The sequence below is a fragment of the Lathyrus oleraceus genome, chromosome 4 (assembly GCF_024323335.1).
Source record: "Lathyrus oleraceus cultivar Zhongwan6 chromosome 4, CAAS_Psat_ZW6_1.0, whole genome shotgun sequence".
Classification (NCBI taxonomy): Eukaryota; Viridiplantae; Streptophyta; class Magnoliopsida; order Fabales; family Fabaceae; genus Lathyrus; species Lathyrus oleraceus.
This window is the reverse complement of record NC_066582.1, coordinates 474,481,464-474,498,574: the sequence shown is the minus strand read 5'-3', so window position 1 is coordinate 474,498,574 and position 17,111 is coordinate 474,481,464. Positions and strand designations below refer to the sequence as shown.

Genomic DNA, 17,111 nt, shown 5'->3' with positions numbered 1-17,111 from the left:
AATAAATGATATTCGAGCCATGATTAAGGTTGGTCGGAAAACGGAAGTGAGATCTTAGTATGAAAAAATACTAGTGATATGGGTGACTCACACTTTGGATGAGATTGTTGAATTTAAGTGTGAGTGGTTAAGTCTCACATTGATTATAAATGAAAAAAATATTGGATATAAGAAAAATTACTCATACACTCATTTTCTTAATGTTTAATGTATTAACACTCTCGACGCTTCTGAAACTCATCAACAAGTGGTATCAGAGTCATGATTAAATTTGACGGGGAGCAAAAGTGATATTGTAGTATGGAAAAAAATTAGTGGTAAGGTGACTCACATTTGTGGGTGAGATTTTTGAATTCAAGTGTGAATGGTTAAACCACACATTGATTATAAATGAAAACAATGTTGGATATATAAGAAAAACGAATCATACTCATGAGCTTAAAATTTAGAGTGGATATATAATGTCAAAAAAATTTAAACTCTGAACGTTTAATTTATTGACAGTTCCGACATTTACTTTATTGAGACTTTCAAATTTTTCTAAAATTCCTCGATAGTCATTTGTATAAAAATAAAATATACTAGTAAATAAATAATTAATGTAGTTAAAAGTTTACAAAAATTCTTATAAAAATAGACAATAATATTTCAAAATAGTCCTATATTTAGAGACGGACATTAATATACAATATTTAAAAAAAATCATTAAAAATATTTTTCTCTTTATTTTAAAAAAGAAAACATTAAAAAAAAGTATTTATAAGGTGAACTAAATATTATATTTTGATGTCCCATTTTGTGTTACAGCACATCTCTATCTGTTGCATATAATTCTCTACCTGATCAGACTGCATCTGCTCCTCATATTTCACATTCTTTAGTAAGAACATCGCCAAATATTTCATTACTTCAAAAATAAATACACCTTGTCACATTAAAAAAAAAAACATTCTGGTACAAGATGCTTGCTTTTTTGACGAGTACAAGAGTGTTACTTAAACCAACCAACCACAAAGTGTCCTTTATACTTCCCATAATTCATTTTCCTTGTTAAACAAAAACCAGCCACAAACTGAGTGAGTAATCAAATTCCAAGAAAGAGACAATAACTAGTAAAATCACTTGCATTTATTTGTGAGATCTACCATATTGTTTCCTCACAAGATCCAAATTCCCATAAAACCCAAGGAAAAAATAAATGTGATTATTTTATAGGGTGAGAAAAAAAATAAAAGAATACAATAAACAAGAGCATTCATAGTTTTCAATTTTCATCCCCTTAAAATAGCTTCTCAGAATATTATCAAAAATCAAATCACGAGGCAAGAAATTAAAAGAAAAATTTCCAACAGGACTTGAATTTCCTTTTTCTTGTTATATATGCATACATATATATAGAAAATAATTAAAAAAAGACTTGATAATTTACATGAAGATAGTTCGAGGGTGATCTGATCCAAAACGAGAAGGATAAGTAGATAAGTTAACACCAAGAGGAATAGCAAAAGTGCTTTCCATAAAAAGCCGTTGGTGAAAAGTTTCAACGGTAGCACCAGCTTCAATAAGATCACTCACAAGGTTCTTGTAATGTTCCTTAAGCCGTTTCAACAGCTTAAGATATTGTAACTTAAGCCACTTTACACGCATCCTTCTAAATATTCTAACTATCCCACCAATTAATCGCCGCCGTGGTGACTTGCCGCCTAGCCTCACCGTTTGTACCTTCCTCCGTCTGAATAGGGAGATCCTGCGGCGGGGCTGCCATGTTATCATGCTGGTTTGAAGAGGAGTGTTGGGTTGTTTGTGATCTAGAGCCATGGAGAGAGAGAGAAGAGAGAGAGAGAGATGTTTAAGTTATAAAATAAGGTATGATAGGAAGAGTACAATATTTACGTATGATGTGATGACATGGATAGAGAGAAGAGTTGACTTAAATAAAGCAAGTTGGCAACGCATCTTTGGGAAAACACAAATATATTAAATGAGATTAATTACTTACACTCTTAGAGTAAAAGAGTTTACTATCTTTTTATTACGTTAAAATAAAATTAAAATTTTCTCAATGCATTTTAATTAAATTTTTAAATAATCAATTAATTTTATACAAAATATTGGAAACATAAATTATAACTAATCAAACCACATAATTTTTTCTAATGGCATATATAAACAAATTAAATACAATAAAAATAGTTTAAAATAAAATTAAAAATCAATCACACTTACATAACATACACTTATTCAACAAATCCACCAACGACTTAAAATGAAATAGTAAAAAAAAGTTGTGTGTGAGTATTCACTTTTCAAAATGGTGAATAAAACAACCACCAACATTGACCGATTCTCAAATCAATAACTTCTCGGATAAAACACATGAATATTTCAATGTCAAACAAATAGAATGATATATATATATATATATATATATATATATATATATATATATATATATATATATATATATATATATATATATATATATATATATATATATATATATATATATAATATATATATATATATATATATATATATATATATATATATATATATATATATATATATATATATATATATATATATATATATATATATATATATATATATATTAAGTCAATCACAATGCGGAGGAAACAAACCTTAAATCTTGAAACATACAAATCTCAACAAATTCAGAGACAATCAGATAATCAAAAGACTAAGACACTGTCGTGATTAAAGAGACCCACCTGAGAGAAACTTCCACAACCATCAAAGACGATGAACCAACCTTGCACTGAATCGTTGTTAAGAGAGACCATAACACAAAATAGAAACATAATATAATCGTGTTCAAAGAAAGCACTGTTGCGAACTAGACGTTGCCAGCACGGTAAAAAGCAATCCATCAAAAGAGGGTTTAATGGTGACGCGGCAAAGTTGACCAATCACACCACCACGAATATGATGTTACATGAAGGAAGCTAGTTTGAATTTTAGGAGGAAAAACCCAATGACTTTAGAGATAGGGTCGGGGAGTTTGGTCTTTTTTAGAGAAAGAGAGGCTTATTTTGGCACTAAATAATCACTTAAAATGAGAATTTTAATCTAAAGGTTGAATGATTAATATATTTGATTTATATATGAATTAGATATATTTATCATTTAATATATTTAAAAATAAATAAATTTTTTTTTAAAAAAAATCTTATAATAAAGATAAAAGGTAGTATAAAAGAACATATTAATAATTTCTATTTTAATAATTGAAATATAGTATGGACAATGACAATTGAGATATTTTATTTCTGCCTCAAACGCGACATTTTTGAAGTGAAACGCGAGGTGTTTAGAGGTTAAATATGATACATTTTCTTATAATTTATGTTATACTTAAACAGTTTTCTGACAAATTTGTTGTTGAAGCGTATGATTTTTAAATAGAGGTTTTGAGAGACTAGAAGAGAACTTTTAATAAATTTTTACATTGCAGGTTTGGTTGATCTTTTGTAGTAATCTACACTTCTAAACACTTTGGAATTGAATGATTTATGTATTGAGAGATTGTAGAGATTGAGTCTTGTAATGTTATATTTGTAAAAGTCCTAGCAAGGGTGACGACCATATACCTACTAAGGTCTCTAAGTGCTCATGCTCTTGCAAGGGTAACATGCACACCTGTACTTTTTGACTAGTACAAGTCTCAAATAGGTAGAAATTAGGAAGTGTTCTTATGAACTTGATGAGGTAACTTTTTGTAACTCATTTTTAATATTTTGATTAAAGTTCCTATAGTTAATCAATCTAGATCGAACTAGGTAAATAATTTTGTGTGTTGATTCTGATCTTTTATCTTATTTTTTCTATTGTTATTTTGTTTTCACATTAGTTGGTAGATTATTATTGATTGAGATTGTTTAATATTGATTGTCATTATTCTTTGCTTCACGCGTCATTTTTCTGGGTGTCATTGAATCCTTTTTTCACCATAAATAGTGTCCACTGTGGAGAAAATGCTTTAAGTTTACAGGTGTGCATAGTTGGTAGAGAATTTTTTCTTGAGACTGTTTAGTTTGGTTGTTACTTTTATTTTCTCACACATCATTGTTCTTGGTGTGATTGAATCATTCTTTTCATAATAATTGGTGTCCATTGTGGAGCTAATGGTCTAACTTTATAAGTGAGCAATGTGGGTTCTAAATGAAATATCAACAAATTTTACAGAGACAGAGATTTTGAGTTGTGAAAAATGAAGATGTAAATAATTTTAATTCAACAAAAGTGTGCATAGTAATTTGAAGATGGGGATTTGTTGTTTAAAAGTTAGAGCCATTATATTGAAATGGTAGATAAGGCTAGCAGTTTCATTATCTTATCCCTCAGAGATAAAGTATTGAGGAAAAACACAAGGGAGAATACCGTAACCGAAATGTGTGTAAATCTTGAATTATTTTATATGACTAAGTACATGGCTCATATGTTATTTTGAAACAAATATAGAGAACAAATACATTGTGGAGAAATTGGTGAAATTTTATAAAACTATTGATGAATTGCAAAATATGAAGGTGAAGTCGCTGATAAGGACCTTGCTCCACTCTTGTTGCGCTTTTAACCTAGATCTTTTGATCATTTCAATAATTCTCTTCATTTTAGTATAAGGAATACATTATGACATTGGAAGAGTTCCAATAGATTATTATAACAAATGAGTTGAAGGGTGGTGGTAGCAGACAAAACTTGAATAGTTCAAGAGGGGGTAAGAATAGAGGAAATCAAAATCTAGGTCTAAGTCTAAAGAGTTATAAAAGTTGAATTATAAATGTTTCATTTTTATAAAATTGATCACTTCAAAAAGGATTTCCCTGAGCGGGTTAGTAAGGTTAGTTCTATTTGTGGAACCTAATTTTACAGATGATATGCTTTTAAAAAGAATAATAACTTTTGATGATGACAACTAATATCTTCTAACAAGTAAAGCATAAGTGATTAAGTGGATAAGTCTTCTGATAAGTCAAGCATAAGTGATTAAGTGGATAAAGATGAAAACCTAAGTATTACGGTTTTATGAACTTGAATGTTTGATGATGGCAACCAAATGGAATATAAGCTCAAGCCTCATCTGAAGTGAACTCGGGAAAGTGTCTACAAAAGAAGGTACCTGACAAAGCCTTGAAGTGCAAGAAAACCCTACCTTGATTAGTCTGAGTGAATTCTTTGTAAAGTATAAGGGATTTCTCGTAAAAATGCATGGCTAAATCACTCACACACTAAAACATCTTTTCAAATTAATTTATCTCAAGAAAATATCTTAAAAGCTTTGGTTTAGGGATTTTATGATCAAAACTTTGTTTAGGCTTGATGGCTCAGCCAGTGTTAAAAGCTTGCATAGGTTGTTGGTTAACCCGTGGTAAAACCAAGGTTAGGTTAAAGCTTAACCCGTGATAAAAGTTTGGATAAGGTTTGAGATTAGTCTGATATTAAATTCTCCAAAGTTATTAGTTAGCCCATGTAAAACCAAAGTTTAAGGTTTGTGAGCTCAGTTTGTGATAAAAGCTTGCAAAGTTTGTTTAAAAGCTTTAAGATTAACCTCTCCAAGATACTCATGGAAAGAAGACTAACCACTTAGATCTACTGCATGGAAAATAGACTAACTGCTTTGATCCTCCATTTGGAACAAAAGACTCAAACTACTAATTCATATTCTTATTGTTTGGTTAAAAGTCAACCATTTTCCTTGTATAATGGGGGGTCATGAGTATTACCTACTAAAAGCTCTCAACGTTTATTGCATACTCTCAAGATCAATTTTTGGGGACATGACGAAGTTGTTTCTTGACTGAATCTGTATAACTCTTGGTGTTCCTCTCTTCCCTTAACTCTTTTCATTTCTACAATTTATAGTCTGCTAATTTATTTTCTGTTGCGCAACATAAAATAACTATTATTTTTTTTAACTTTGATATTAAAATGAATTTTTTTTCAAAATAATATTTTTCTAAACCATACAATTCACCATCCCCTCCACCCCCTCTTGTGTGTGAAGTCAGATGTCCAAAAAGTGATATTAGAGTATAACTTTTGTTTAAGAGCTAATCATCTCTTGAGGAAGATGACTTCCGACAAGAGATTATTTCTAAAGACACCACCATTTTTCAATAATAGAAGATTTGATATTTGGCAAGTTAGATTTATAATTTTTCTACAAAGTATCAATCATGAATTGTGGGAAACAATAGTCAATGGTCAGTTTATACCTACTCATCAAGTAAATTATGAAGTAGTAGATAAACCACATTCCCTTTGGGTCGAAGAGGAAAAGATAAAATTTGAAATAGATTTTAAAACCAAGAGATTTATAACAATGTCTCTAGATGATAGTAAATTGTACTATGTACGTCAATGTAATCTTGTCAAAGAAATGTGAGATACTCTTGAAATGATTTATATAGTTTCTCCAAGTGACAAGAAAGAGGAAATGTCATCAACAAAAAGAGGGAGATTGTGAAGTCAAGCCTCATTTTGTATGATATTTTGATGAAGACAAATAAGTAAAAAGAAGGAAAAGATTGAAGGATTCTCATGTGATCAACTATAAAGAAATATTCATTGTCATAAGATTCGATACTAATCAAGATATGGGGTATATGTTAAGGTTACAATCTATACTTACATGAACTTGTTCGTTCAATTTTTCTATAATTTCTTTCTTTATTGATTTTTCCTGAAATTCATGAAGGCTCTCATCTTTTGATTTAAGAATTGGATTAGACTTCCAATTCTTAACTCATAGATATTTGTTAGAGACAAAAGTTCCAATATAATTTCTAATATTTCTATACTTTTAAAAACATTTAAGAGTGCCTTCTTCTTCTTCTTCTTCACATTGTATGTTCATTTCCTCTTAATATTTATGAACTTTATATACTCTTTATATTTTTGAATTTTCCATAATACTCCATCTTAATCCATGAATTTCATACACCTTTATGAAAAATAGAAACAAGGAAAATACAAATATGTATACACCCTTCTCTCTCTTTTGACATTATCATAAAGAAGGAAAAGATGGGTAAAAGATAACATAGAGGAAGTATATAAAAGGAATCATATAATACAAATTTAAGAATACTTAGGAAGGATGATATATAAACTTTATTAAATCACAAATGGAATTGTGAATTAACCAATTAATATAAGGAAAACAAGAAACATGTAACTTTAAATTTTCTTGAAGAATCATCATCATGAAAAAAGAATTGTGATTTTTCATACATTACTTTCATCCAAAATGTCTAACCCTCTTCTTATTTTGTAAAAAGGTTCTTTAGCAAGCCAATTGGTTATGAGTGTCCATGAACATTACTTTAACATCTCCTTTGAGAACATGATCTCATAGAAAATGATGTTGTATGCGTGTGTGTTTGGTTCTCGAAAGCATGACCAAATTTTTGGTTATGTTGATTGCACTTGTGTTGTCACATTTTAGAAAAATGCATCCAAGGTTCATGCCATAGTCACAAAGTTATTGTTTTAACCATAAGATTTGAGCACAAGAACTTTCGGCCGCAATGTATTATGCTTTAGTTATACTAAGAGGGACACATGCTTGCTTCTTACATGACCATGAAACTAGAACATTTCCTAGGATGTGGCAAGTTACATTTCTGTTTTTTTTACCCGTCTTACAACCTACATAATCTGAGTCACAATAACCAACTAAATCATATATACTACATTTAAGATACCATAACTCAACATTTGTTGTTCCCTTGAGGCACTTCCTTATCCTTTTTACAAAGGCGAGATGAGACAATTTAGGATTCGCTTGAAATCATGCACAAATACAAACGCTAAACATGATATCAGGACGACTAAAAATTAAATATAATAAAGATCCAATCCCACCTTGGTACTTAGTTATATCAATTGGAATCCCGGATTCGTCTTGATCAATATATGTACTAGATCCCATTGGAGTCGCAATCTCTTTGCAATTTTCCATATAAAATATTTTCAAAAGTTCTTTACACGTGGATTGGTTGATGAAGATTTCATTCTTTGATTTCTTGATTTGTAGTCCAATAAAATAGTTTAACTTACCCATCGTGGATAGCTCGAATTCTCCTTGCATCATCATTTAGAATTCTTCACATAAGTCTTTATTTGTTGATCCGATTATGATGTCGTCAACATAGGTTTGAACTAATAAGGTATGATATTTGATTTTCTTAATGAATAATGTAGTATCAACCTTAACTTTTTCAAATAGTATTTCACAAAGAAAGTTGTTAAGTATATCATACTACGCCCTTAGTGCTTGTTTCAAGTCATAAAGAGCCTTTCTAAACTTGTAGACATGTGAAGGATTCTTGGATTCTTCAAAAGCGGGAGGTTGTTTGACATAGACTTCTTCATTGATCTATCCATTCAAGAAGACACTATTGACATCCATTTCGAATAACTGACAATTTAATGAATAAGCATAACCAAGTAATAATCTAATAGCTTCTAACCTTGCAATCGGAGTGAATGTTTCTTCGAAGTCGATTCCTTCTTCTTGATTATATCTTTGGGCCACTAATCATGCCTTTTTTAAAAAATTATACCATTTTCATCAAGCTTATTCTTAAACACCCATTTTCTACCAATGATGTGTTTATTATTAAGTCTAGGAATAAGTTCCCAAACTCGTTTTCTTTCAAATTTGTTTAATTCTTCTTGCATGGAAAGTATTCATTGGTCATCTTCTAAGACATCATTAATATTTGAAGGTTCTATTTGAGAAATAAATTTCATGTTCAAGAAAGCATCCTTGAGATTTAGTCTCGTTGATACTCCTTTACTAATGTCACCAATGGTGTTGTTAATTGGGTGATCACGATGGGTTCTTCATTCTTGAGGAAGATCACATTGATTTTGTCCTTGTTGAATGATTTCCTCTTTGTTTTTCGACTGTTCAACATTATCATCTTTGGAAATCTCTTCCATAGGTACTTCTAAAATATCACCATCATCACAAAGAACTTTATCCTCCTTAGAAGTGTTAGATTCATAAAAGGATGCATGCATATATTCTTCAATATTTAAAGTTCTTTTATTATAAATTCTATAAAGTTTACTTGATAGAGAGAGAGAGAGAAAGAGACCAAGAAAAATATCTTCGTCGGATTTCTCGTCAAACTTATCGAGATTATCTTTGTCATTGTTGAGAATAAAACAGTTACATACAAAAATATGGAAGTGAGAGATGTTTGGTTTTCTTCCCTTGAAGAGTTCATATTGAGTATTTTTCAAAAAATAGGCCTTATGATAACATGATTTCTCACATCATATTTCATGCTTACCGCATCCTCCCAAAAGTACTTTGATAGATTATAGTCACTTAGCATGGTTCTTGCAAGTTCAACTAGGGATTACTTATTCCTTACAACCACTCCATTTTTTTAGGAGTCCTTGATGCTGAAAAGTTATGAAATATGTCATGTTCCTCACAAAACTCTTCAAATGATGCATTATGGAATTCTTCATCATGGTCACTTCTAATTGATGCAACCTTCAAAGATATTTTATTTCGTACTTTCTTGGCGCACTTTTTGAATGCCTTGAAAGCATCACTTTTCTGCACTAAAAATAATGTCCAATAATATCTATAAAAATCATCTACAATTACTAAAACATATAAATTACCTCCAAAGCTTCTTGTCCTTGATAGACCAAACAAGTCCATGTGCAACAATTGAAGTGGCCTTGTAGTTGATACCATATTCTTTGACTTGAAAGTTAATTTGGTTTGCTTTACCTTTTGACATGCACCACATAATTTATCCTTGATAAAATTCATCTTTGGTAAACCAATAACAAGATCATATTTGACTAGCTTGTTTATATGTTCCATATGCGTATGAGATATTCTCTTATTCCAAAGTCATGCATCATTATTGCTTACCATAATACATTTTATTTTCAAAGATAAATCATCTAAAGAAATCATAAAAATATTATTAATTATTTTACCAATAACCTTTATCTGATGTATGACTTCATCTTCAATGATGTATTAATCTTTGGTGAAATTGATTTTGAGACCTTTGTCACAAAGTTGGATTATGCTTAGAAGGTTGTGATTTAATCCTTATACATATAGTACATCTTCAATTGTTATGAATGGAGGAGTTCCAACTTTTCCTATGCCAAGAATCTTTCCTTTTTGTTGTATCCATATGTGACAAAACCCTTGGTCTTTAGAACTAGCGATGAAAATTTGTCCTTGTCCTGGTCACGTGGTTTGAACAACCACTATCAAGATACAAACTTGTAGTGGTCTTAAAGCATACCTATAAAACAAATTAGGATTTTTTAGGTACCCAATGTACTTTGGGTCCTTGATAATTAATTCATTTCTTAACCCACACATAATGACCACTAGGAACACTAAAATTCCTTACATAGCAAGCATTAGGGATGTGACCTTTTAAACCACAATAGAAATATATAAGAACAAAATAAATTTTATATCTAGGAATATAAGACATTTATTGAACACAATTATTCTTAGGATGATGATGAAAAAAATGCACATTCTTCACTTTCTTTTTATTGGATTTGTCACTTATCTTGACAAATGTAGTTTTTACTAGTATTTGGTTTGTTAAATTTTGAATAGTCACGTCCACTTTTATTATTGGAATACCTTTGTCCACTAAAACCAATTTCCAATCCAAAATTTCTCTTTTCATATCTTATGATAACTCTATTTAATTGGACAATTCTAAGGAAAGAGAATTGCACTCTTGCATGTAGAATTTTGATATGCTTTTTCAAAATCTTTTTGTATAATATGAATTTTATCTTTAAGAGATGAAATTTGTTTTTTTTGTATTGACACGGTTTTGTACAAAAAATTTACATTCATTGAATAATTCTTTTATTTCTTCTTGTACATCATTATCATTATCATAAGCCAACTCTTATGCATCATTATTGTGAAAAAGATGTTCATCATCAATCATAACTTAGTTTTGATGAAGATAAAAGGTTGCTTAGAAGAAAGATCAAAGAAAAAAAAGATTGAAATAAAGTTTACATAAGTTTTTGATTTCAATGGAATTGAATCATAGACCAAAGTATAATGTGCAATTCATGGTTTATAAGTTTTAGGTTCTCACAACTTTCATCTCATGTATTCAAAAAGTTTGGTAAATTTTGGTTGCATGATTCACTTCCAAAAGGTTTTTTACTTAGTCAATTTTCATGTTTTTGACTAGGGAAATCAATTTTCCTATTGGAGAAAATATATTTCCTTCCTCTCTGCCAAACCATTTTTGAGAAAATTGAAAAGGGAAATTTTGTTCCCTCTCTGGTAAACTTGTTTACCTAGTGTATTTTTCAAAACGGAAATCTATTTCCCTCTCTGGTAAACCTGTTTAGCTAGTGTATTTTTCAAAAAAATGGTACGTTGCACATTAAGGAAATCTGTTTAATAGGGTAAATTGATTTCCCTCTATTAATTGGTGAAAATCCTGAGCCATTCTCACACATTTTTCTCGCATACTTTCATCATACATTTTTCAAATCAGTTTAAATTGATTGTGAATATTTTCCAAAGGTTGTCATTATTTGTAGAAGTGTCATGAACACTATAAATCATAATTTTTTCATCATTCAAATTCACCTCTTTCATCAAATATTTTAAAACAATTCTTACTGATTTTTCAAGTGTTCATACAAAAATAACTTAGAAACTTTTACTGCATTATTTTCATACATTGAGAAAAAGTTTCATAAACCATTGATCACTTAATATTTATATATTCATGAATTATTCATTGAAAGAGAAGATTATATTTTCAAGATATTGGAAAACATTCAAATCTCTCTATATTCATTTTCATACAGTTTGTTGTATTTTTAATCAAGTGTGTGGTCATTTTTATATGTAAGAAAATTGTTGTACTTATTACAATAGTTTGCAAATAGGGAGGATTGTCTTTTAGTTTGTCCAAAAATGCACTTTGAATTAGGGTGATTCAAAGTCCACCATATTTGTTGGTGTGTTGTAAAATCAAGGAAGTGGTGTGCTTCTTTGTTATTGTTAGAATATTGTAGGAGAAGTTTTGGTGTAAGGCTTGTACAAAGATCTAACAATTCTAGAAAATTTCAAGAAACCAGAAAAGTATCATAAATCTATAAAAACATCTTTAAACCAAGAAGATGTGGGCACCAAAGGTGAAACCTTAATATTTTGTAGATATGCTTTGCAACTCGGGGATTTAACGATTATTAATGAATATGTGAAAAGCAATACCATACTTCTAAGTATACAATATGTATGAAGTCTTTGATCCAAGGATATAGGATGATTGAAAATATCAAGTGTTTGATCAAAGCAAATTGTTTGAGAATATCTAAATTTTATTTGAGAATATCTAAATTTTATGATCCTTAGTGATCATCTGAATGGATATATTTAAAGTGAACTTGTTTATTTTATTTTTTATACCAACTCTTGCATCCAATGATGTGTAGAGAAGAATACACCATAGTATATTTGGTGTTTCCATTTAAGGGAATACTTATCAAGAATTTTGGATAAAAGAGAAAATAAACAAATCAAGCATAAGGTCGACATGCACCAAGGAGGTTAAACTATGAAAGCCCAATTGATTGGCCCGTAAAAAGATTATATTTGGGATTGGGTATTTCAGTCCTACTTAAGGTTGATGATCAACCTGTATAAAATCTCCCATGTTCTTGGTGAGCCCGGTGTTAAAACCAAGATAAGTTGAAACTCAGCCTGGTACTTAAAAACTTCATAGGTATGAGATCAGCCCAGTGTTAAAATCTCACAAGTTTTTTATTAGCTCGGTTAAAACCAAGGTATTGAGCTCAAAGTTTATGGAACTTTAACACTAACTGCTCCAAGGTTAGTGTTTTTGGAAAGAAGGATAACTGCTTCAATCCACTGTTTGGTAAGAAAGATTGGCCCATTCACTCTCAAGCTTATTATGAAGAAAAGACGCAAACACCCACATCCATCGTCCCGTATATTGTGATTGAACAGTAATCACCATTTCCTTATATAAGGTGGTTCGTGAGTTTTTCATGCTAAAAGCTCTCAAAGTATTATTGGAAACTCTCAAGATCAACTCTTGGGGAGAGTCGCGTGTCCTTTTATTTTTTACCGAACCTCTATAATTCTTTGTGTCCCTCTTTTCCCTTAACTCCTTTTATTTCCACATTTTATTTTTCGCTGCTTAGTTTTTAAAATGGTTTTAAACTATGATTTTATTTACCTAACTTTTTCAACATTACGTTTTTCCAAACCAGACAATTCACCCCCCCCCCCCCCTCCCGCACGGCACTCTTGTGTGTGAAGTCTCAAGTTCAACACTTATCACCAAATTTTCTAGGATCCCCCCAAAGAAATCTTCACCCAAATATCAGATATTACCTTCCCAAACTTAGTAAAAGAATTCTACCTAAACCCAAAACTTTAGGAACTTCCTTGAGAACATATGTAAGAGGAGTGGAAATTGCATTTCACAAGGATCATTTTGGGAGAATTTTTTAGCTTCCCACTGAAGGGATAACCTACACTCTTGATAAACCAATAGGCTTTAAAAAAATTCAAACACTCTACTACCATAAACTCCCTCGTAATCAACCCTATGGAAAAGAAGAAGGTTTTCTTTGAATCCATACACCTAAAGCCAAAGGTTAGAATCCCCAAGTACCTTCTCACTAAAATCTTATTCCCAAGGATCATAAACCATGACTATATAGTTAGGGAAGATGTAGTACCCATATGGCTCCTAATCTAAGAAATCTCAACCAATTGGGTAGAAGGAATATTCAACCACATGATTTGATGCATATAAATCCTATCTGCAGGACTACCCTATGAACCAATAATCACAAAACTTCTGACCACCTTGAACGTTGACATAATGGATGAAATAGAAGACTCCATAAACCATAGGATCACTTACAATGTTGTAAAATGGATTAGAGTTCACATCAAGCATGGAGAAATAGAGGAAAGTTCATCATTTAAGAAAGAATGGGAAGATGAAACGATTGAGGAAGAAGACACCAAGATAGACAAGGTGCTAAAAATTTGCCAAACTCTAGCCGAGGATATGAAAAAAAAAGCATGGCAAGGAATGGCGATGCTTATGGCATAAAATAATCTCACACATGTGTTTAAATTTCTTGTTGTTTTGCAATTTCAATTCAGTAGTTTCAATTTGTGTACTTTGAATTATAAGTATCTTATCTTTAATAAATAAAGCAATGTTTTTCCCTTTTTCTTAATGTTTTATTTGCCCATTTTTGCATATTTATTTTTCGTAATGCATCTTTACCCGCCTTTTTTATTTGAACAAAGAGGAGAAGTATACTCTCCGAAGAGTAGAGTATACTCTATATTTAACTCAGGGGAATTTTTATTACTCCAAACATATATTGGTTATTTTATTTTTCCACCTCCCATAATATATGTGTTGTCATCATAGAAAAAAGGGAGAATGTTGAACCTTGTTTTGTAGGTGATATATTGTTATCAAGGACAACAAATTTTGATGATGACAACTAATGTCTTCTGACAAGTCAAGCATAAGTGATTAAGTGGATACGTCTTTTGGCAAGTCAAGCATAAGTGATTAAGCAGATAAATATGAAAACATAAGTATTCTGGTTTGATGGAATTCACTATTCAATGATGGAAACCAAATGGAATATAATCTCAAGCCACATATCAAGTGAACTCAATCAAGTTTATACAAAAGAAAGCATATGACAAAGCCTTTAAGTGTAATAAAATCCTGCCTTGATTAGTCTGAGTGAATTATTTTCTAAAGCATAAGGGTGTTCTTGTAAAAGTGCATCACTAAATCACACACACACACACACATACACACACACACACATACACTCGTACAAAAACATCTTGTCAAACTGATTCCTCTCAAGCAAATATCTTCAAAGATATCTTGAATTTGTGTCACATGAGTTGGAAGGTGCCAGAATAGCTCTATGCAAAAAATTTGTCTTTGCCAATCAATTGGCACATTAACCTAATTGATTTGCTCATTTCACAATTTATCTCTAAGCGATTAGGAAGACATATTAATGATGTTCAATGACTAGATATCTTTTATGTCCTATTTTAAACTTACAATCAGTTACTTTTGAGGTATCTAATCAATTGGCATTAGGTTCTAATCGATTAGCAAATATTAGAATGCATTAAAATCAATTTCATTTTTGAGCCAACCTTTATCCTATAAATAGGGGTATCTTCTCTTATTCCAAATCATCCATAATCATGTTTTGACACTTCTCACTCTCTATCTCTAAACTTTTCTTTTACTTTATCTCACTAAGTGTTTAGTCGAAGTGCTTCTTCGAGAAAGTTCTTTTCTGAGTGAGGATAAGTTATGATTCTAGAAGGGTCGAATTGTAAGTTCACCAAAGTTTTTTTTGTTTGAACATTTTATTAATTTTTTGTTTGGTATAGAAGCTAAACTCGTAAAAGCTTTGGTTTGTGGATTGTATGATCAAACCCTTATTTAGGTTCGAAGTTCAACCCGTGTTAAAAGATTTCATAGGTTCTTGGTTAGCCTGTGGTAAAACCAAGGTTAGATTAAAGCTTAGCCCGTGATAAAATATCAGATAAAGTTCAAGATTAGCCTGATATTAAAATCTCTCGGGTTATTGGTTAGCCCGTGTAAAACCAAGGTTTAAGGTTCGTGAGCTCAGTCTGTGGTAAAAGCTTGCAAAGTTTGTTTAGAAGCTTGAAGACTAACCCGTCAAAGATTCTCGTGGAATGAAGACTAACCGATTTGATCTACTGCATGGAAAGGAGAATAGCCATTTCAATCCTCCGTTTGGAAGAAAAAATTCAAACTGCTTAATTCCTAGTCTTATTATTTAGTTGGCAGTCAACCATTTTTCTCGTATAAAGAATTTGTGAGTATTACCTACTAAAAACTCTCAATGTTTATTGGATACTCTCAAGATCAATTATTGGGAACATGACTAAGTCGTTTCTTGACTGAACCTGTATAACTCTTGGTGTTCCTCTCTTCCATTAACTCTTTATACTTCCGCAATTCCTATTTTGTTAATTTATTTCCCGCTGCACAATATTAAAACAAATGTTAAAATGTATTTAAACTCTAAAATTAAAATGAAAAGTTTTTCAAAACCATCTTTTTATGAACCAAAAATTTACCCCCCACATATGTCCAACACTATTTAGATTGTGGTTAACTTAGTTGTGGATGATTATGAGAGTGTGGTTGTGCTAATGGTACTAGTTTGGAGATAGAAAAATGTTGGGTTAAGGACTCAAAATACTCTAGAGACTTTGGATATAAGATAAGGTGGAGTTGTTTGACTCAATAATATTAAGGCTTATAAGATTCATATATTGTGACAGTTTAACTCAAGATGTTTGTCCATATTGAGTTCCTTTTAAGCAAGGTGAGGTATGTTTCCAAACTCAAGAAATTTGTTGTCTATAAACATATTTGATCATTTAGGCTATTGCACTAGAATTATACATGGCATGTTAAATTTTGTGTTGTGCATAGATAAATTCTAAAGGTTCTAAAATGTGTAGTTTTTTTTTTGTTTTGGATGGTTCTAATGTTATTAGCAATGCATCATTAGCTAATTAATATTTTTATTATAAAACCAAACTATGACATTTAAATTAACTAGCTAAAGGGTTTGGTTTAACTAGCTAAGAGCTAAAGGGTTTGGTTTAACTAGCTAAGAAAAGCTCGATAGGTAGTCATCAATTAATCAAACTAGAACTTTGTAATCATTCCATACTAAAAAAATAATATAGATTGGTGTTTTGGAAATGGTATGCATAATTCTATTAATTCATCGAAATATGTAAACTCAGATTGTTGGGGTCCGACAAGGATGACAACTCAAAGGTGATTTATATATTTTTCCCTATGATTGACAATTTCTCTAAAGAGTGTGTATTCACGTTTTGAAACACAAAAAGTGAAACCTTTTAAAAGTTTAAGAAATGACATACTCTTATAGGATATCAACTAAAACTGAAATATTTATTAACTCACCATTTTTTCAAAGCAGTTTAATGATTT

At 30.7% G+C, this 17,111-nt stretch overlaps 1 protein-coding gene across 1 annotated transcript; it reads right to left on the bottom strand.

Annotated features, from left to right (window-relative positions):
- Nucleotides 1-1,330: 1,330 nt before the first annotated feature.
- On the bottom strand, nt 1,331-1,903 carry LOC127076263 (uncharacterized). Its single transcript, XM_051017868.1, has one exon. It carries the CDS (start codon nt 1,816-1,818, stop codon nt 1,426-1,428), a length of 393 nt encoding a protein of 130 aa, XP_050873825.1. The 5' UTR covers nt 1,819-1,903; the 3' UTR covers nt 1,331-1,425.
- Nucleotides 1,904-17,111: the final 15,208 nt, after the last annotated feature.